The following is a 19,237-nucleotide window of genomic DNA, read 5'->3' as shown; positions in this document are numbered from 1 at the left end:
ACCCCCTCTCCAGTAAGGTTAGGTGAACCTGCATAAATTAAAACGCATAGCTGATACACCATTGCACTTCTCCTAACTCAGAGCTATGCTTTTAAACAAATCTTCCTCTGTCCATTAAAAAAAAAAAAAGCAATCAGCCTTGTCCCCCCCCACACACTTTTTTTCCTAAATGGGATGTTAGATCCAATCCACCCTGAGGACACAGAAGCACATTGCACATTAGCAATATTGTGACGCACAGAATGTTCCTTCCGTGCTGAGTGTGTGTTAGCCAAGCAGTCTGGGGCTGGTGGCACACGTTGCTCCTGCAGTGTCAAAGCCAGCTCTTCTACTACCAATGCCGCCTGCAAGTGGGCAGGAACAATCGTGCAATCGCTGGCCCAGGACTTGGAGATCTCCAGAGCCGGATGGCAAGAGAGCCTGGATGGGGAGCGATAATGAGCCCCAAACTCAAGCACTAGAGGAATTTCATTCTCACACTTCTATAGAATCACTCATTAAAAATGACCCCATGTAACCACACTGTAGTAAGATTTGGCTTTGGAATGTATACATTTCCCTTATAGAAAATGTCACTTAGGAGACAATTTCAATAACGGGAAATATTTTATGTCATGCTAAGTATATGCAAAGGGCTAGTGAGCAAAACATATGTGCTAAACATAAATGAAAAGGGCAAAAGATACTTAATATCCATGAGACACAAGTCGTTAGAGTGCCATGTACACCCATGAAGTACACAGGAGACGTCAGAGGCAGTGGACATACAGGGCCACAAAACATAAGGGAGCCCCTAATCCACAGGGGGCCGCATGTGGCTGTGCAATGCACTACTGCCTGCCCGTGCTGGCTCCATGTGTCGTCTGTGCAGCAAACAAGTAAAACGGAAATTAGACGGCAATTTTTTCAGCCAATTGGCAAAAAGCAGCTACTGATCAAACAGACTTGTCCCGGGTCTGTCTGTCTGTATGTCTGCCCCTCTCTCCCTCAGAGGTGAGAGTGGGAGGTCCACTGGGAGTAGAGACAAGGTTTCTCATAATAGACCAGGCTGGCCTCTTGTGACAATCCTCTTGTCCCAGCCTCCTGAGTGCTAGGATGATAGGCGTGAGCCGCCATGCCTAGCTATTCCCGAACCTCTGATGCCAGCACGAGCCGGTGGTCCAGGGGACCTTCTGTATAGGGGCTTCTTGCTTGGGCTTTGAGGACACACACCATGGAGCCTTGCTTCTCACCGTGTGCTCGATATGATTTAATGAACGGTGTGATCAGGACATTTAAAGAGCAGGTGGTGACTCTGAGTCTGAGCCATCGGGTGGACCACAGTGACCAAGGAGATAGGGGGAAAAGCCAGGGACAGAACCTTGACCAGCTCCCGTTCCCAGGCTCTGACACAGGCAGAAAAACAGGAAAATAGACGCCTGGTGGAGGAACGTGAACTGAGGGGGAAGTTTCTTCTTTAGAGAAGGAAAACTCCCTCTGCTCTCGGCCACTAAGGGAATCTTAGGGGTAGCAAGATCCCTGCTATGATATGGAGTACTGAAGGCTAGAATGTATTAAAATAACGAATGAAAAGTTCCATGAAATGTATGTGACAAACCATAACGCCCTACCAGGTTGATTGTTGGGCTGTCTTCTGTTTGAAAGCCTGGCAAAATGCCAACACTTCGGGACAGTCTAGAAACAGCCTTAAGCCATTTCAGAATACAGTCCTCAGGGCCTGCTATTACTTTACCTCGAGATGACTATGTTCGATACGCATTCTTCTGAGTAAGGTATTCTTGCTCCCTGCAAACTGTCAGGAGTGGGGGTAAAAAAGTGAAACCAGTTACTAAATGAACAACCTCTATTCCAAGAAGAGAAGTTCAGAGTCAGGGCCACATGAAGTCAGAGGCCAGGGATGGGGGCAACTGCCCACTTTTCACTGTTCAAGGAGAAATGAGAGATAACTTAGAGAGCAAGAATTGTTGGCATCTGCCCACTGCCTCCTCTCTCTTCTGGAAACTAATCTACCCCCATATTGCTACAGTTACGGTAAAAGCAACAATGGCGAACAGAGTGACCCTATCCCCTGGCCACTTAGGATGGGTTTGGGAGTATCCACCTGGTAAAGCTGGACCACGGCGCAGGGGAGGAGGCTGCATCTCTGAATGTGGCTGTATTTCCACAGTATGGCAAAACTGCAATTCAGTCTGTAGAGCTGCTGTGCCGGCGGCAGAGAGGAGCAGGTTCCAGAGACTTCTTAGCTCCCATAGCATTCTTTGAAAACTTCCCATACCTCTGCATGCTTAAAAATCTGTCTGCTCGGGCTGGAGAGATGCTCCTTGGTTAAGAGCACGGGAAGCTCTTCCAGAGGTCCTGAGTTCAGTTCCCAGCACCCACCTGGTGGCTCACAACCACCTGTAATGGGATCTGACGCCCTCTTCTGGCCTGCAGATGTACACGCAGAGCACTCCTATGTGAAAAATGAATAAATTTTTAAAACTTCTGTCTGCTGGGCTCAGGGGATGAAGTCAGATGGTAAAGTACTTGCTTTGCAAACACGAGAACCTTAGTTTGACCCCCAGAACTCATGTGAAAAAAGCCAGGGATGGTGGCACACACTTGTAATCTCTGCACTGGGGAGAGACAGACAGGGCATTGATTAGCCAGGCAGCCAGCCTGGGCAAATCTGTATGACCTAAGACAGAGCGAGACTCAGTAACAAAAACAAACAAAGGCAGGTAATCCTGAGGAATGACCCTTAGGTAGAATTTTGGTCTGTATACACATACAGACTACTTGCTTAAAATTTTTTAAATGTATTTTTAAATTTTTTTTAAGAATTGTTTTATGTATTATCATTTTTAGGGAGAGTACATTAGCACATGAGTGGAGGTGGGAGGCAACTGTAAAACTGGTTCTCTTCTCCCGCCTTCCCATGGGTTCCAGGTGTCAGACTCAAGTCATTAGGTTTTCACTACAGTGCTTTACTCAGTCCCCAATTTAAATTTCTTCATGTTCGGTTATGATTCTCTAATTATCCCAAAGCTCAAGCATCTTTTACCTGGCAGAACTCTGGAACTAGCCAGAGATTAACTGAAGTGTTAGCTACCTAAGACAAACACAGGCAGCTACAGATTCAGACTCAGTTGTGTACAGTCTGTAGAAGTGACACCCAAGTCCATCATAACCCCAAACGTCTGCAAACAAGCAAGCAAGGCATGAGTCTAAAGATGAGCAGAGTGTGCCTGCCACAGACGACAAGATTTCACCCTCCCAAGCATCAGCAGCTATACCCAGGGTGGCTGCTCTGTTGCCTGAAGAAGAGGAGAAAAGCAGGATTCAGAGGAAGCCAGATATGGGCATGGGCAGTTTTCCCTCTAAAAGAGCATCTCACACCAAAAAGACATATATTAAATACGTATCTCTAAAAACCTTCACATCAGGTATGGGCACCTTTCTGCACACATAACCCTACTGGAGGCATTATTCCAGATACACCGTAACTAAGCCTCAGGTTTTAAAAGATGGCTTTATCATCTGTCCCATGAGGATTTGATGCTGACATGTGTCTAGTCTGAAGTCCTCTGTCTGGTATTCTGACCCCAAAGCCAAAGCACAGGGCTTTATCACTTAAGCTTCTGTTGTAGCAGCCAAGTATTACCTACCAAACTCAGAGTATGGACCATCCAGGGGCAGCCTATGGTAAAATGCCCAGCCACAAGTGTGCATGGTGGCCTCCCTGAGTTCTCAGAGATGGGTGGTTGGGGGGTGGCAAGATGTGGACACATGTCTTTGGGTATGGGATAAGCAGGCCCTTTCTGTATACCCCGATTTTACCAATCCTTGAAGGCCTTGTATGAAATTAATTAGTGATGTCCTCTGAGGTAGAGTCTTCTAGGCCCAAACCTGGTTAAATATACCTCCTCTTGCTTACAGGAGATTCTGATTATGGAAGGTCTTCTTTAATTATCATGCTAATTCCTTTTGATAACTGTAGCTGCAATACACCTCCTCTCAGACACGCAGACAGGACAGCAAGCATGCAGCTAACACGAGAGTGCCAGGAGCTCTCACCCATCTCAGCCGGTCAGTCAGGAGGGACCGCTTCCCAGACTAGGTATTTACCCACGTACCATCTCCCTTCAGTGTCGGCTCTTCGTCCCAAACAAATGCACTGAGTTATGGGTGGCGGACTACACGCTCACACTGTACATGTCACGTCACCTACACTGGTCATACAGCCACTTTACTGAGAGAACAGGCTCTGAGGCCGACTTGTTTAAAAGCTGGACCCAGGGCCAGGAGCATGACTCAGTGGGTAAAGGACTGGGTACCATGCCCGATTATCTGAGTCTGACCCTTCAGGCCCACATGGTGCAAGGAAAGAACCACATCCCACACAGCTGTCCTCTGACATCTGCACACGCTCTTTGGCACACGTGTGTCCCTCATGTGCCACCACATACATTAAATAAACAAAGCATAAAGCAAACTGGGCCCTCTGTCTCATCACTGTGGAATTCTGGGGACAGTTCTGGCTTTATTCCCCCATCTGAACACTGGGGTGAGAACCGGGGCACTAAACTGGCTGCCAGGGCACGTGATGCTTACACACAGTAAGACTTCGATGAGTGTACTACGTTACTATTGCTACTGTTACCTTTTTTTTAACTACTCTTGTTATTTTAAAGTATCAGTGAAAATGAATGGCTTGGCTACTCTGTATTTCCTCTTTAGGACTGCTTATTCCAACCCCTTCACAATTTCTTCTACTGGGTTTTTTCAATCTGGATTACGCCTTTGCCAAAGTCCCTTATATATTTACAAAGTTGGTATGAGATAAATAGTATAAATATTTCCCACTTGCAAATAACTTCATATGGGAAAGATGTTCCACAAAAGTGTAACTCAAGATGTGGGGGTCACTGGAGTGACGTGAAGTTAGCTGGAGTCCAGGCACGACCTTATGACGTGTGGCCACAGGCAAGAGAGACAGACATCTAAGTCTGTCCCCAGAGTGCCTATCTTCAGGACACAGGCCTCCTATGATCTCCTTCCCAGGAGGCAGGCAGGACCTCAACATGGGATATCACCTCAGGCAGGAGTTGGTTACTGTGGACTTTCAGGTCATTAGGACAGGCACTGTCTGGGTGGCCTCGCCTCAGCTGGTGAGCCCTCGAAGGGAATCTGGCTTTTTCTGCTATCAGGAAGATTTAAAGCATGAGAAGATTTGATAGGGAGGCTCTCCGATGTTGGCTTTGAAGGTGGAAGGCGGCCTGTAGGAACTAAAAACAGCCAAGCCACGGGTGCCAAGGCTTGGCCTCCCAGAGGAACTGAATTCTTTGAGCAGCTGAAATGAGAGGAGGTGAAGTCTGGAAAGCTGCCGGTGTGTGCAGTCTGACATCTTGATTTCTGCACCGTGAAACCCCGAGCAGAGACCCAGCCCACGGGCCCCTCACGTCTGCCCTAAAGAACTGAGCAAATGGATGACTTTTAAGCCACCAAAGTTAGGGTAACTTGCTACTCCATGTCAGAAGGTTGGCACACCTGTAAGGAGAAGATGAGACTCCAAGCACTCAGTCATGGCATCATTTTGGGATGTAGTCCCATGCAAAGAACGCTCTACCAAGCCTGGTGGGTGGACATGGGCCTTGTCACCCAGGACTAACGGAGACATTGCTGTCACTGTCACAACTGTTATTACAGAATGAGACAACAGCCTCGTCTTAATACATAGAGGGAGATAAAAGCTTTAAAAATAAAATTTGAGTAAATAAAACAATATTAAAGGGGATTCTGAGTGATAAAAGCTTTCAAATAGAATATTCTTATTTCTAGCACTTTTAACAGAATATACTTTAACAACAGAAGTATTTGTTGGCCTTGTTTCATCTGTATTTCACTTTATTGGTTTTTGCCTGTTGTGGGGTCTCGATATGCTGCTCACACCGGCCTCAAAGTCCTAGGCTGAAGTCATCTTCTTGTCTCAGCCTCTGCAGGAGCTGGACTATCTGTATGCCATCACCCCTGGCTTTTCATGTGGGTATGAGGATCCAAACTGAGGTTTCTGAACTTGTAGGACAGGCCGTTTCCTAACTGAGCCATCTCCTCAACTCCTTCCTCATCTTTAAAGTGAAAATATCAGTCAGCTCTCAATATTCATCGGTTCTATCAAAATCCACAGATTTGACCACGGATCAGAAATACTGGGAGCTGGAGAGCCAGCTCAGTGGTTAAGAGCACTGGCTCTTCTTCCAGAGGTCCAGGTTCTATTCCCAGACACCCACATGGTGGCTCACAACTATCTGTAACTCCAGTTCCTGGGGACCTGGTGCCTCCTTCTGGCTTCTGTGGGTATTGTACACACATGGTACATAAATACGCACTCAGGCACACACACAGATATACATTAAATAATATCTTAAAAATAATTTTAAGGGGCTGGAGAGATGGCTCAGAGGCTAAGAGAACTGGCTGCTCTTCCAGAGGCCCTGAGTTCAATTCCCAGCAACCACATGGTGGCTCTCAACCATCTATAATAGGATTTGGTGCCCTCTTCTGGTGTGGAGGCATACATGCCAGAACACTGTACACAAAGTCAATCAATCAATCAATCTTAAAGAAAATAATTTTAAAAACACTTGAAAAGTAGAGCAGGAACTTCACCTGGATTAAAAAAGTACAGACTGCTTTTCTTGTCATTATTCCCTAACAGCAGGTATAATGAGTATTTCCACAGTATTTACAATGTTTTAGGTAGCATAGAGATCCACAGGTGCTTTACTGTGCACAGGAAAACATGTACTTCTTCTCCTACACAGACACACTTGAGCATCCAAGGACCTTGATATTGGGAGGGCTTGGGTCCACACACACTGCGGGAATGCCACGGTGGGCGCTGGAGCCATTGCGGGCAGAGGCTGTGACTGGTAAGGGAGGCCTGCTGCCTTGTTTTGATGCTTAGGAACAGTAAGGTCACAGCAGTCAGTGGTGACCTGGCCTGGTGGGGTGGGAGCAGCAAGCCCTCCTCCTCCTCCACTGAAGTGTGAATTTCAGGGAGTCGCAGACCGACCGGAGATTTGACAGTTTCCTTCGGGTCAACAGAAGGGAGAGTAAGGCCATACGGGGAAGGCACAGGACTCACCATAAGAGATGCTCCCAGGCCTGAATTCTCGACTTGGAGTGGCCCTTAGAGGGGTCACAGCTATTTCCTATCTGTCCAGGAACTGGATTCTCTTTAAGAAACAGCATTCCTCTGATCCATGGGCCCTGCCTCACCAAACCCTGTCCAATCACAGTACACCAACCTCATGACCACAAGGGTTAGCCATCACATAGCATGTGGTTCAGGCTGAGGCAAACGGAGTTCTGCAATAGGATTTCATCTGTGGAACCTGGAAACAAAAATGTCTGTTTCCTCTGTTCAGATCATCCTGGCCCTCTAAAAATAGAAATGGTCCATAGGAGGAAGACAAGACAGACTCCGAGAAGGACAAAGCTGAGAAAGATCATACTCCTGTATACAGCCAGGCCTGAAGTCCATCCTCCTTGGTTTACCTCAGTCATATGGACCATGGATTCCCTTCTCGATTCAGACAGCTTCCATTGAGTTCATCACCGGCAACCACAGTCCTGCCTAGTCCTTCAGCTAAAAGTGAGAAAGCTGAGGCTGTATTGCATGTCCTTCTAAACCCAAGAGTCTCCTAATGTCTTCCAAAGTAAAGACTAGGCACTAGGAAAACAGCCGAGAAAGTGTCCGGTGTCTCCTGCAGTCCATCGGAGCTGCAGGGCCTCCAGCACCGCTCTGTGGAAAGCAGGTCCCTGGGAAGCATTTCCCAGCTCATCTGCAGACAAGCGCAAGAACGCCACAGTTCCACGGACCAGGGAACTGTGGTTACAGCACTTGCTGAGCAACTGTGGTCTGGATCCCACAGAAATGCCAGGTGGAGTGCCAGCCCACCTCTATTCTAGCCTTGGAAGGCAGAGACAAGAAAGAACAGCACAGTTCTCCTGAGCTCCCTGCCAGTAGGTCTATCAGCCTCTCTCTCTGTCTCTCTCCTCTCTCCTCTCTCTGTGTTGTGTATGAGACAGAGAGACAGAGACAGAGAAACCCTGAGGAGCAAATGTGCACAGAGAATCCACACACCCTTCAGGGTCCCTCCTCACTGCCCTTCTCCTTCCTCCTGCTCTGATCTGTCTTTTACTTTGCTTCCAAAATCCCCACCAAGGCCTCTGCCAGCCAAACAAACAATGCTCTCAGTGTCTGTCTGTGAATACATTTGCAGCACCCTGGGTCTAGAGAAAGATGGGCACACCACCACCCCTTGCTGGGGTTGGAGACACACCTAGTTCCAAGAACTGGAACTGGGGGAGGGGAACAGGGTACAGCAGCAGTGAAGTGCTTCCTAACAAAGGCAACCTGGGGCAGGGCTGACCGAATGTATAAGCAGACAGGGTGCAGCAGCATTACTGGCGCTTCCTGTACCTCTCCACAGACAAGACTATGGATACAGTTAAAAAAAAAAAAAAAAAAAAAACACCCCACAAGCCTGATGCTTCTCGCACCAACGCTGCAGCTTCTCGGTAAGGCGACAATATTGCTATACAATTCATTCTGTCAAGCCTTTGAAAACATCGTGATATTCCTCTCTGATCTTCAGCTACTCTCAACCCCCAGATCTTTCCCACAGGCACATCTCTCTTCACCTCTAATCTAGAACAATGTGGTCCTTCATCTTTCCAGTATACTACTCATCACCCTGTCTCTATACCTCAGCCCTCCTTTATAACAACCGCCCAGGACCTGGGTGAGCATGCTCAGCATCCTCTTCCTTCACAAGCTAAAGAACAACAGAATTACAAACGCTTACACTACAAAGGCTTTCGCTACCACATATACAAATACAGAAAATTTGCTAGCACATAGAGTCTAAAACCTTCCTTTCTAAATAAGGAGGAAACTAAGTGTTCTAGGAATGCTGTGCTCTAGGACCCCATCCTGTGCACAGCCCAGCCTAACAGACCAGAGATTGACTTTGCATTCAGATCGGCATCGCCAGATAACCTCACAGAAGGCAAAGGTCCTCCTTCCGGCACACTGGCCTGCTGGGAATGAGACTGTTTCCACTCTCTCGGGTCCCTTCTACCCCACATGTCACTGAGGATCCTCCTCCAGGGCAGAGAGAGGGCCTTTCCCCTTGGTGTGTCTTGATGCCAGTTTGTCTGACTTTTTCATGAAACCCAGGGCCGGAAGTCAGAACAAGAAATCAAGACAAACGCTGCCACCAGCCCAAGCACCAGTTGAAAATCGGTCATTTATGCCAGTTTAACAAGTTGAGAAATTCTTACCGAGTTATTGAGTTTGCAGCATGGGGGATCAGACCTGGGGGACTCGCGCATGGTCCTCAAGCACTCGGCCAGAAGTTTTCTGAAACAGAGTCTATTGCTTGTGCCTCTTTCCTCTGCGATTTACAGATGTGGGTCTCTAAAAGCCCATTCCAAGAGGGGCCAGATAGAGACATCTCAAGCCCATAGACAGGGTAGTCAACTCAGCTGGCCTGGGGTGGAGGGTTCTCTGAAATGTGGGACTTTGGGTGCCAAAGCCATAACAGTCCCTTGGCAATTCGGGGTGGCCTGCTGCCCTGTGTGCCTGCCACTCCTGGCTAACAGCACTGCTGAAGAGCAGGACACTACTAAAGAAGGGATAGATAAGAGAGCGTGGCCCTCAAAAAAACTGCCTCGTTCACGAGAGATCCCGGTTCTCCATAGTCCAAAGATGACAACAGAGTTCAACTTCCAAAGTGTGTCTAGACTGTGTGGGTTAGTCAATGATTCTGGGAAATGCTGCAAATTCTCCTTATGGAGTTTCCAGACATCAACCCATCAAATCTCTGACATGTCCTGCAGTGATGAACATATTTCATATGGCACAGTCAGTATGTCCCAAATTTATTGCACCCCCCAGCTTTTTAAAATCTCTTGATGGTCATGATCATTCACTGAACACAATTTGGAAATGGAGATTTATCCATAAAAACACGAGCAGCAGGTACCAGACCTACTTCAGTCAGTCACACACCTACCTCGGGAGTCAGTACCATTCTCCTTGTGCTCAGTGAAAAGTAAAAAGTGCTCTAACCCAAGTGAAAATAGTATCACGGGCCGGCGAGATGGCTGGGTGGGTAAAGGCGATGCTTGCCGCCTAACCTGATGACCTGTGTTCAATCCCAGGACCTAGATGGTGGAAGGAGAGAACTGACTCCCACCCACAAGTTGCCCTCAGACTCCCACATGTGCACCCTGGCACATGCCACACCTACACCCACAAATGGGAAGATGAATAAATAAATATTTAAAATTAGTGCCACGTTCCACAGTTTGAATAAACAACTGTGCTCTATCCGTGGTTTCAAAGTGTAACTAGAACCAGTAGGAACAAATCAAAGTAGTATTGACTGAAGACTTGAAGCACAATTCAATAGGACAGATGTCATTCATTCCTTTGACAAGCCAAGCATTAGGCCAGGCCTAGAGATATAGCAGTAAACAAAAATAAACAAGGTCTCAGTGCACCTTCCACTTGGGGCTTCCAAGTTATTTCAGCAAGGGCCCAGCTGAACACAATGATAAGACATGCAGGGCCACCTAGGAGGGTTGTAAGCCAGCTGCGTAACTGTGCAGAGAGGGTGAGGCATCGTAGATGAAATGGATGGGCCTGGCACAGCCTGCTTAGGAGTGAGTGCTGGGCAGGGGAACATTATAGGCAATGTCTGGGGGCAGGGGGAGTGCTCACAGCAGTCCTTACAGATCCAAAAGTCACCGCCGGAGCCACCTGAGTACCTTGGGTCAAGATACTGTCATCATCACATTCACATCAAGGATGAGGACAGCACCAAGAGGAAGAACTCCCTGACCCATCCTAGGCCAGGGAGAGTCTGCTGTTTTGTACTTGAGAACATTCCATGAGTTGCCTTAAACCTCTGGGAAGCAAGCTCCCCTGAAGGCTTGAGCCTCCACATCATCATCACCAGACGGGCAGGTTTCGTATTCCCTTTTCCTCAGCTCCAGGAGCACAGCATGACACGCCCTTGACAGACCTTGGCATTTTCACAAGAGGCGCCTACAGCCACATGCTCTGTGTCCAGGGCAGGTGATGTCACCCGCACATGGACACACAGGTGCTGTCCCCAGGCAAAGCTTGTTAGGAGAGCAAAGAGCAGCACACCAGGTCCTCACCAAGCAGAGTGTTGTTCCCAGTGGGACAGGGTCACCCAGGACAGACACTTACCCCTCTGAAATTCCAGGCTTTTGGAGAGGGAAACATTGAGAAGTTGTTCTGCCTCGGCCGCTTGGGTCTAGAAGAGAAAAACCAAATGTTACTGTTCAGTGATTCAATGCACAGAGAAAGTTCTGCCTCACCAAGAGGAAAGCCGGCTAGGGGACAGACAGCTAGGGGTATGAGGTGATGGAATCTTTTGGAGACTCTGGAGGAATCTTTCGGAGACTTCAGTGGCTACTTTCACCCCAAACCCGTGCTTGGCCTCCAAGAGAAAAGTCCCACAGCCCCACAGAGGAGTCAGCCTTCTATCTGTGAAAATCAAATCTATAGCAAAACCAGGAGGCAACCAAAAGTCAGACCCAATGCCCAGCATCTCTCTTTCTTTCTAACATACAAACAATTCCCAAATGGACACCATCAAATGATGTAATGTTCATGGCTTTGATTCAGACAGGAACTCTCCCTCATTACACACAGGCTGAGGAGCCCCGGTGTCTCCATGAAGGCCACACATGCTCTAGGTTTTATTTTTTGTTATATTTAGTTATTGTGTGTGGAGGATGCAGTGTGTCACTGGAGGTCAGGGGACAACTTGTGGGAATCAGTTCTCTCTTGCCATGCGGGTCTCTGGCATTGGCAGCGAGTGCCCTCACCTGCTCAGACATCTTACCAGCCCACCAGACTTTTTTTTAAGTGAAAGTAAAATAAAAATGTTTTCAGGCAAAATAAATTCAAAAGATGTGAATTTGATGAAAAAAACCTTTGCATGACAATAAAGTAAATGAAACTATGTCACCTAGAACACATGAAGGAACTCTGTCTATAACCAGGAGTCGGCAGAGCAAGCCTGAATACAGATGGAGAGGGCTTTGCCTGAAGTGTTCTCAGCAAGAGGGGGCAATCAGCTCTGCAAGTCCCCATTTCTGAACCACACATCTACTCCATCACTCTGGGTAACAGTTCCCACACCTCCTGGCCTGCTCCACTGCCTCCTGTCCTGGCCCTCCTCTCTCACCTCTGCTCTGAGATTCCCGGCAACCCCTGAACTGTCTCCTGCACGCTTTAACCCGCTAGCTCCTTCTGCTTCCACTTCCTGTCACGTGTGTGTCTTCAGAGCAGCTCTTTCCAGTTGAGCCTCTCGAAGGAGACCTGCCAAGCTAAGGCCCATGCCTCCCAGGGGCATCATAAAGGGGCAGCTTTGGCCAGGGAGTGGGACACAGATGCTGGGGACATCTCTGCTCTCCCTAGTGATGTGACACTCAATAGGTGACTTGTCATCTCTGGTCTCTAGTTCCTCTACCTAAAGGATAGAAGGAGTAACAGCCCCCAGCCACCACCACCCGCAAAGGAGAAGGAAAGAGTTAGATGTTCCTGACACACAGAGGATGCATGTTAAAAGTGTCCTGTCCAGGGTTAAGCTTGGAGATGCTGGGTCACTGCCGAACCTCACACACAGTAGTAGCTTAATAAACGATGTCCAGTGCTGGCCTCGGCAAACCTGTTCTCAACATCCTCGAAAGATACACACAACAGAAAACAGCACACAGCAGGAGGTCAGCACATGCACATGGGGAATAGAGAGGCAGCTTCCATAGCTGAGCCATGGGGCCTCTGGCCCACAGCCCCAGCCAGCCTGAGGACTCAGCCTCATTAAGCTGCTTCCATTCCCTGGGCCTTCCTCCAGCCTTGGGGACCCTCGTGGGCACTCTGTGGCTGGAGCGGGTCAACTGGCAGCCAGCTTCGAACTCCAGAACTGTCCACGTGGGCAGCACTGGAGGGAACGCTGCCGCGGGAGACTGAGCAGAGATGATTGGCCCAGGTCTAGCACGGCCCTCCCCAGGATTCTGAAGAGGGTTGGATCCTGTACGATTCTCTTCTTCCTAGGACCTGGCACAGTCCCTGTCCTGGTCATCAAGAGGAAAAGACCTACAAAGTGCTGTGATGAACTCAGGACACTCCCAAGAAATTGTCCATCCTGACACGGGACAAGATTCTTCTTACCCTTCTCCACGTTTCTAGAATTCCCATGAGTTGCTGTTGACATTTTCACATGCTGGTCAGCCACGACAAACCTTTCTGGAATGAAGTCAGGCCAACAGGGACAGGCCAGGGGGGAGAGAAAGTGTGCTGCAGGATCCAAGGCCTGGGGTCAAGACCACAGGGACCTTGGGTGACTTCCCTAACTTCCCCCAATCTTCAGTCTTCATCACGGAAAAGGATGTGGTAAGACTTCACCTCCACAGAGTTGCTCTGAAGAGTTAAGGAATAATCACCATGAAGCATTCTGCCTTCCCCTGGCTCACACCGAGTGCACGTTAGCCCCAAAGTCCTGTGCAGTCTACAGCATGCTGGGCATCATTTTAGAAATGGGGATCTAACTGGGAGCAAACACAGGCCCTGCTCTCTGGGAAGCTCGTGTGAGGAGGTGATCAACTGTGCTGAGAACAAGGCAGGGCTCAGGGAGTGGAGGCAGGAGAATGATGGGGAGACTAGCTACTACTTTATGTGCACAGGGCAGGCTTCTCCAAGCAAAGCAATGATTCAACGCAGACCTGGAGAGAACGGGGAGAATGTCTCCTGTGGCCTGAACATCCCAGGTCCGTGGGCAGGTGGAGAATGCTTGGCACAGCTGGTGAGATGCAAGGGTGGGGAAGGGAGTGGGCAGAGAATACGGTCACGGGAGTGAGAACCAGGGTTAGAGTTTCATAGGCAAGATCTTCAGATTTCAGTCTGGGTAACATGCAAGCTCTGAGCAGCAGACAGACCAGGCCTAAGCTTTCAAAGGATGGCTCTTTAGTGCAATTTACACAGAACTCTAAGAAACAATACAGGACAGGAGAGAGGTGGGACCGTCCTTCGATGACCCTGATGAAGCATAGCAAGAGCCTGGACCAGGGGCAGCAGAAGGTATCGATGTGAGACTAGTAAAATCAAAGAACTAAGAGATGCTCCTCAAATTCTGGACCCAGGGAGACAGCCTATGGGGAGAACCCAAAAGCAGACACATCGCCCTTGAAATGGCAGAGCCCTCGGGGTGGAGCTGAGGACACAGACAGACACAGAGGCAGAGAGTGTTCACGGGTGGTCAGCCTGTAAACAGATAGAGGCCCCGCTGAGACAAGAAGGTCCTTGAGGGAGGGACAAACAATGGGTGTCCTTCAAGAAAGTCAGTGGCTCACTAGGCGGGAGAACAGAGGGACATCCTTATAGCGGCAAGAGTTCCCCGGGGACTTGCCATGAGGACGTCAGTGGGGCTGAGGACATCAGTGAGAGACTCGTCCCACAGTGGGGCGGAAGTGTTATTTGTACAGAATGGGAGTTGACAGAGATCCCAACGATTGGTCAGTCCAGTCTTGAACCCAGCACTTCCCTGAAGTGGGCATATCGATCCACTTGGAGAGGGCCAGATGTAAGACTTTCCTCAACGTTCTTGACCTCCGCTGCCAGGCAGCCCAGGCCAACAGTGCTCCCCACCCTGGCAGTCTGGTGGGGAGGACGGTGAGACACAGCACAGCTGAAGGCCCCTCCTCCCTTAGCCACAGGGCACTTACTCAGCTCACACAGCACCTGAGCCCCTGGCGGTCTCGCCCCACTGCCAGGGCCTGCGTGGCAGCCCAAACGTCAAACACGAAGCCAGCGGTGAGCTGCTGAGGATCAATGGAAACCAGGGGATATTTTTAAGGATGTTTTGTAACAGAGGTTCTTTGAAAATCTGGTGTTGGAAACACTCTTTTTTTTAAACATCCAGATGCTATGAGTGTTGATTCTGAAGCATCTGGGGGCACTTTTAGAAGCCAAGGGATGGCTCTCCCTCCATCCCTCCAACCGTCTCCATCGGAACTGCAGCATGCTCGCAGCGTGAAAGGTTTCCTTGCTTTCCCCGGAAATCCACATCCTGAGCTTGCAGGTCACGGCCCGGCAGCGCGGCTTCACGGCCCTCCGGAAAGAATCATTAGTTTTCTACTCTTTAAGCAAGGAACGGCAGACTGTTGTTTTTCTAAAGTTCTGCCTGGGGAGCCCCAGTTCTTTCCTGAGTGTGTGTTTTTCATGAGTCCCCTAGAGAGCTACCCCCAGTCTGTGTGGAATAAGACACCAGAGCACTCTTCTTGGGAGAAAAACATGGATCTGGTCATGGGCACCTCATCCTCCATGGCACTGGCCTTCACCCTATACACATGGGACTCCTCAGTTGCTCTATTAGAGACCGTTGTTAAGGTTTCCTTTTAACAAACCAACATTCGGAGAGTACTCGCTGTGTGCCAGGTACTGTCCTAAGTGCCTACTAAACATTAACTCATTCTGTCTTCCAAACAATTTTATGAGGAGCTACTGTTGTTAATCCCTCCTTCACAAATGAAGAAACCAAGGCTTTAAATGATTTGCCCCAAAGCACAGAGCTAACTGAAGGCAAAGCCGGGATTTGAACTTGGGCAGTTCTCACTCCAAGGTGTAGAAAAGAAACACACAATAAAACCACTGCAAAAAGAGTAAGTATTGTGAAAATATCACCAAAAGCAATTTACAGATTCACTGCAATCTCCACACAAATCCCATGGCATTCCTCACCGAACTAGAAAAACAAAAACCCTGAAGTTCACATAGAAGCACAATGGCCTCCAAAAGGTCAACCCTCGCAGACAGATGATGGTGCTGGAAGTTTTACAACATCCAACCTCAAGTTATACTGTAGAGCCATCGTGACAAAGGGAGCTTGGGACTGTCACAAAAACAGAACAATGGACTAGAAGAGCCGGAAATAAACTCACACAGTTACAGAGACATAATCTAAAATATACAATATGTATGTATGTATGTATGTATGCATGTATGCATGCATGCATGCATGTATGTATGTATGTATGTATGTGTATGTATGTATGTATGTATGTATGTATGTATGTATTATGCCTGTGGCATAACAGTAGACATGTGGAGGCCAGAGGGCAGTCTTGGAGTTGGTTCTCGCCTCCTTCTCTGTGGGTTGAGGACTGAACTAAGTCACAGAGCTTTGCAGCAAACCCCTTCACCTGCTGAGCCACCTTGCTGGCCCCGAGACTTCAGGATAAAAGCACAGGCAAGAACTTTCTGAAAAGGACTGAGTGGCACAGAAAACAGTCCTGAGAGCGGTTCTTGGGAAGGTCCGGTGGTTAGTCAAGAGCACTTGCTGCCTGGCAGAGGAGCTGGGTTTGGTTCCCAGCACCCCCACGGTGACTCACAACTGCCTGTGACTCCAGTTCCAGGGGATCCAAAACCCTTGTCTGAACCTCTTCTGTGCCAGGCGCACACATAGTTCGCATACATACATGCAGGCACTCAAACATACATGTAAAATAAAAACATCTTTGAAACATTGAAAAACAGGACTACATAAAACTTAAAATATCAGCAATGGACAGTCTCTAAGAGAAGAGACCATCTTCAGAGGGGGCCCTGGCAAGTACCCACAGAAGTTAACGCCCAAGGTACACAACTGAAAGGTAAACACACACACTCACACACACACACACACACACACACACACACACACACACACACACACACTTGAGTGGGCACGTGCACATGTACACAAATGCACATACACACATGCATACATAGGTGCACACATGCACATACATATACATACACACATGCACACACATACACATACACACATGCACACACATACACACACACACACACACACACACACACACAGGAAACAGGAGGGGCTGGGAGATGGTCCAATTTGCAAAGCCCCTGCTGTGTGAGGACCTAAGTTCACAGCACCTGCACCTATGCATGGAAGCATGCTTCTGTAACCCCAGCACTGGGAAGGGGGAGAGATGGGTGGACACACAAACACACACACACACATGAACATGCAGGCAATAATGATAACAATAAAAGGTATCAGTCCTATAGATTTCCCTACATCTGCAAAGGAAGCCCCACGCCAGTGTTTGCCGGCAGGCACATGCAGCTCCAGCCACTTCGGGAGCTGAGGCAGTATCGCTTGGGGTCGGTAGCTCATGGCTAGACTGCGTAACACAATGACATCTTCATAAAGACTGGTGAACTTATCTGAGTGCACATCACAGTTAATTTAAAGTATAGTTTTTAATTTTTTTTTTTTTTAAACAGGAGACAGGATCTAAGGTTTGCCTGAAATGCACGCACGTCCCCTGCCTTAGCCAGGTCCTGAGTGCTGAGGTTACAGACATATACCAGCAGCCCCAGCCATTCTCTTTTTTCCTACCAGGGCTGCAGACGAAGTCCGCTCCTCATGCATTCTAGGCAAGTGTTCCACCACTGACCTGCATTCCTTTAAAACTTTCATGGCTGACTTTTCGGAATATTTTAAAGGAATTTAGAATAAGTAACTCTTAGAAAGTTTTTTTTTTTTTTTTTAATCGCTCAGCAGTTAAGAGCATTTAAAGATTTAAATTTGTCAGGCGGCTCATATCTGCCTGTAACTCCAGCTGCAAGGGGGCTGATGCCCTCATTTGGCCTCTGTGAGCAAGCAAGCAAGCAAGCAAGCAAGCAAGCAAGTGCAAGCATGTGCACATGTACACATGCGCGCATGCACGCGCGCACGCGCACACACACACACACCTAACTATAAAAAATAAATCTTAAAATCACTATAAACTCAAATTATCTTTCTGATCTTTGTATAAAAACAGTAAGAGTGAAAAGGCAAACCTGTCCAACTATATCAAAATCATAAACAAAAAGAAAGGGGATATGTTCAAGGCTCTAACTCTGAACACATTCCTAAGGACCTGAACCCTTTCTTAGTTCCTACGTACCACCTGTAAGGAGTCTTTGTTCTTATTTGGATTTTGTCCAGGGAGGGAGGAGCAGAAGAAAATCTTCATATTTTAATCAATACTATGTTGATCAGCAGCTAATAAATTAGCAGGTAGGTGGCCTGGCCTGTCTAAAACCAAAATCCTAAAACTGAGTCCTTAGAATGGGCATTTCTAATTAACACTCTCTTGCTCCTAGCAGCTAAGACATCACAAATTCTCAAATTAGCCAGCATCACTGCAACAGTTTATTGACTCTGATAGAGACCCACCGCAGCCTCCAGGGTAATTAGAAGCTCCATAAATGCTATTCTTGGCAGGGACTGGGACCACACATAAAAACACGTTTATCCCCAAACTGTGAAATACAGGGGTGAAGCCTGGCCTGAGGCAGGCTTGCTAGAGCACAGGTAGAGGGGAGGGAGGCCACAGGGACCGTGAGGCCATGTAGGCACTGTGGCAAACAGCAGGCCATCCCCGAGGCCTGGTCAACCTCTCAGACAGCCAGAGAGGTCAGCGGGTATGAAAGGAGAAAAGGTAGGACTTGGAGAGTAATAGCATTTTTATGGCATTAATACTATTTGTGTGGTGTGACCAGAGGTTGACACATCTTCCTCTAACACTTCGGGTTCTAGCACTAACCCTGGAACTCATCTTAGGTTAGCTGACCAGGGAGTTCTGGGTACCCACCTATTGCTGCCTCTCCCTCTTCCTGGGGCTACAGGCACACACCACCCACTACTCCCAGCTTTTAGATGCATGCTCATGCTTTCACAGCACGCACGGTCTTTATCCACTGGGCCATCTCCCCACTCCCAGGGATGTTCTTTATATGCTAATCAACTCCCTAGATCTTCACAGGACCCTTGGCAAAGGGTGATAACAGCGGACAGGTAGGGCCTGGGGTGAGGCTTCGAAATGCCCACAATCAGGCAACCCCATTTCAGGCATCTGAGCTTGGCCAAGTTGCATGAGATTTTTTTTTTTCCTGGCCACTTAATCTACCAGAATATATTAACCATGTGTCACTCACCAAACATTTGTACCAAACACAGCCTGTCTGAACGCACCAGGCAAGGCCATTCTCCTGGGCGCCTCACCATCTTCCAGTTGGGAGAGCAGAGCCAACGCTTGCATCAGGGTTACTACAGTTGCCTCCATGGCAACCTGCCCTTGTCACCCAGGCAGA

General features: G+C 48.3%; 1 protein-coding gene across 3 annotated transcripts in view; it reads right to left on the bottom strand.

The window, feature by feature from the left end:
- Arhgef3 (Rho guanine nucleotide exchange factor 3) overlaps positions 1–19,237 on the bottom strand; it is a 286,150-nt gene that overhangs the window by 183,351 nt on the left and 83,562 nt on the right. For all 3 annotated transcript variants that reach the window (XM_016000047.3, XM_076544103.1, XM_076544101.1), the window contains exon 3: positions 11,270–11,336. In XM_016000047.3, the coding sequence (XP_015855533.1) occupies positions 11,270–11,336 (67 nt within the window). The remainder of the gene's footprint in view (positions 1–11,269; positions 11,337–19,237) is intronic.

Source organism: Peromyscus maniculatus, chromosome 9, assembly GCF_049852395.1.
Source record: "Peromyscus maniculatus bairdii isolate BWxNUB_F1_BW_parent chromosome 9, HU_Pman_BW_mat_3.1, whole genome shotgun sequence".
NCBI lineage: Eukaryota > Metazoa > Chordata > Mammalia > Rodentia > Cricetidae > Peromyscus > Peromyscus maniculatus.
The sequence above is the reverse complement of the archived record's forward strand: the minus strand, read 5'-3'. Positions and strand labels throughout refer to the sequence as shown.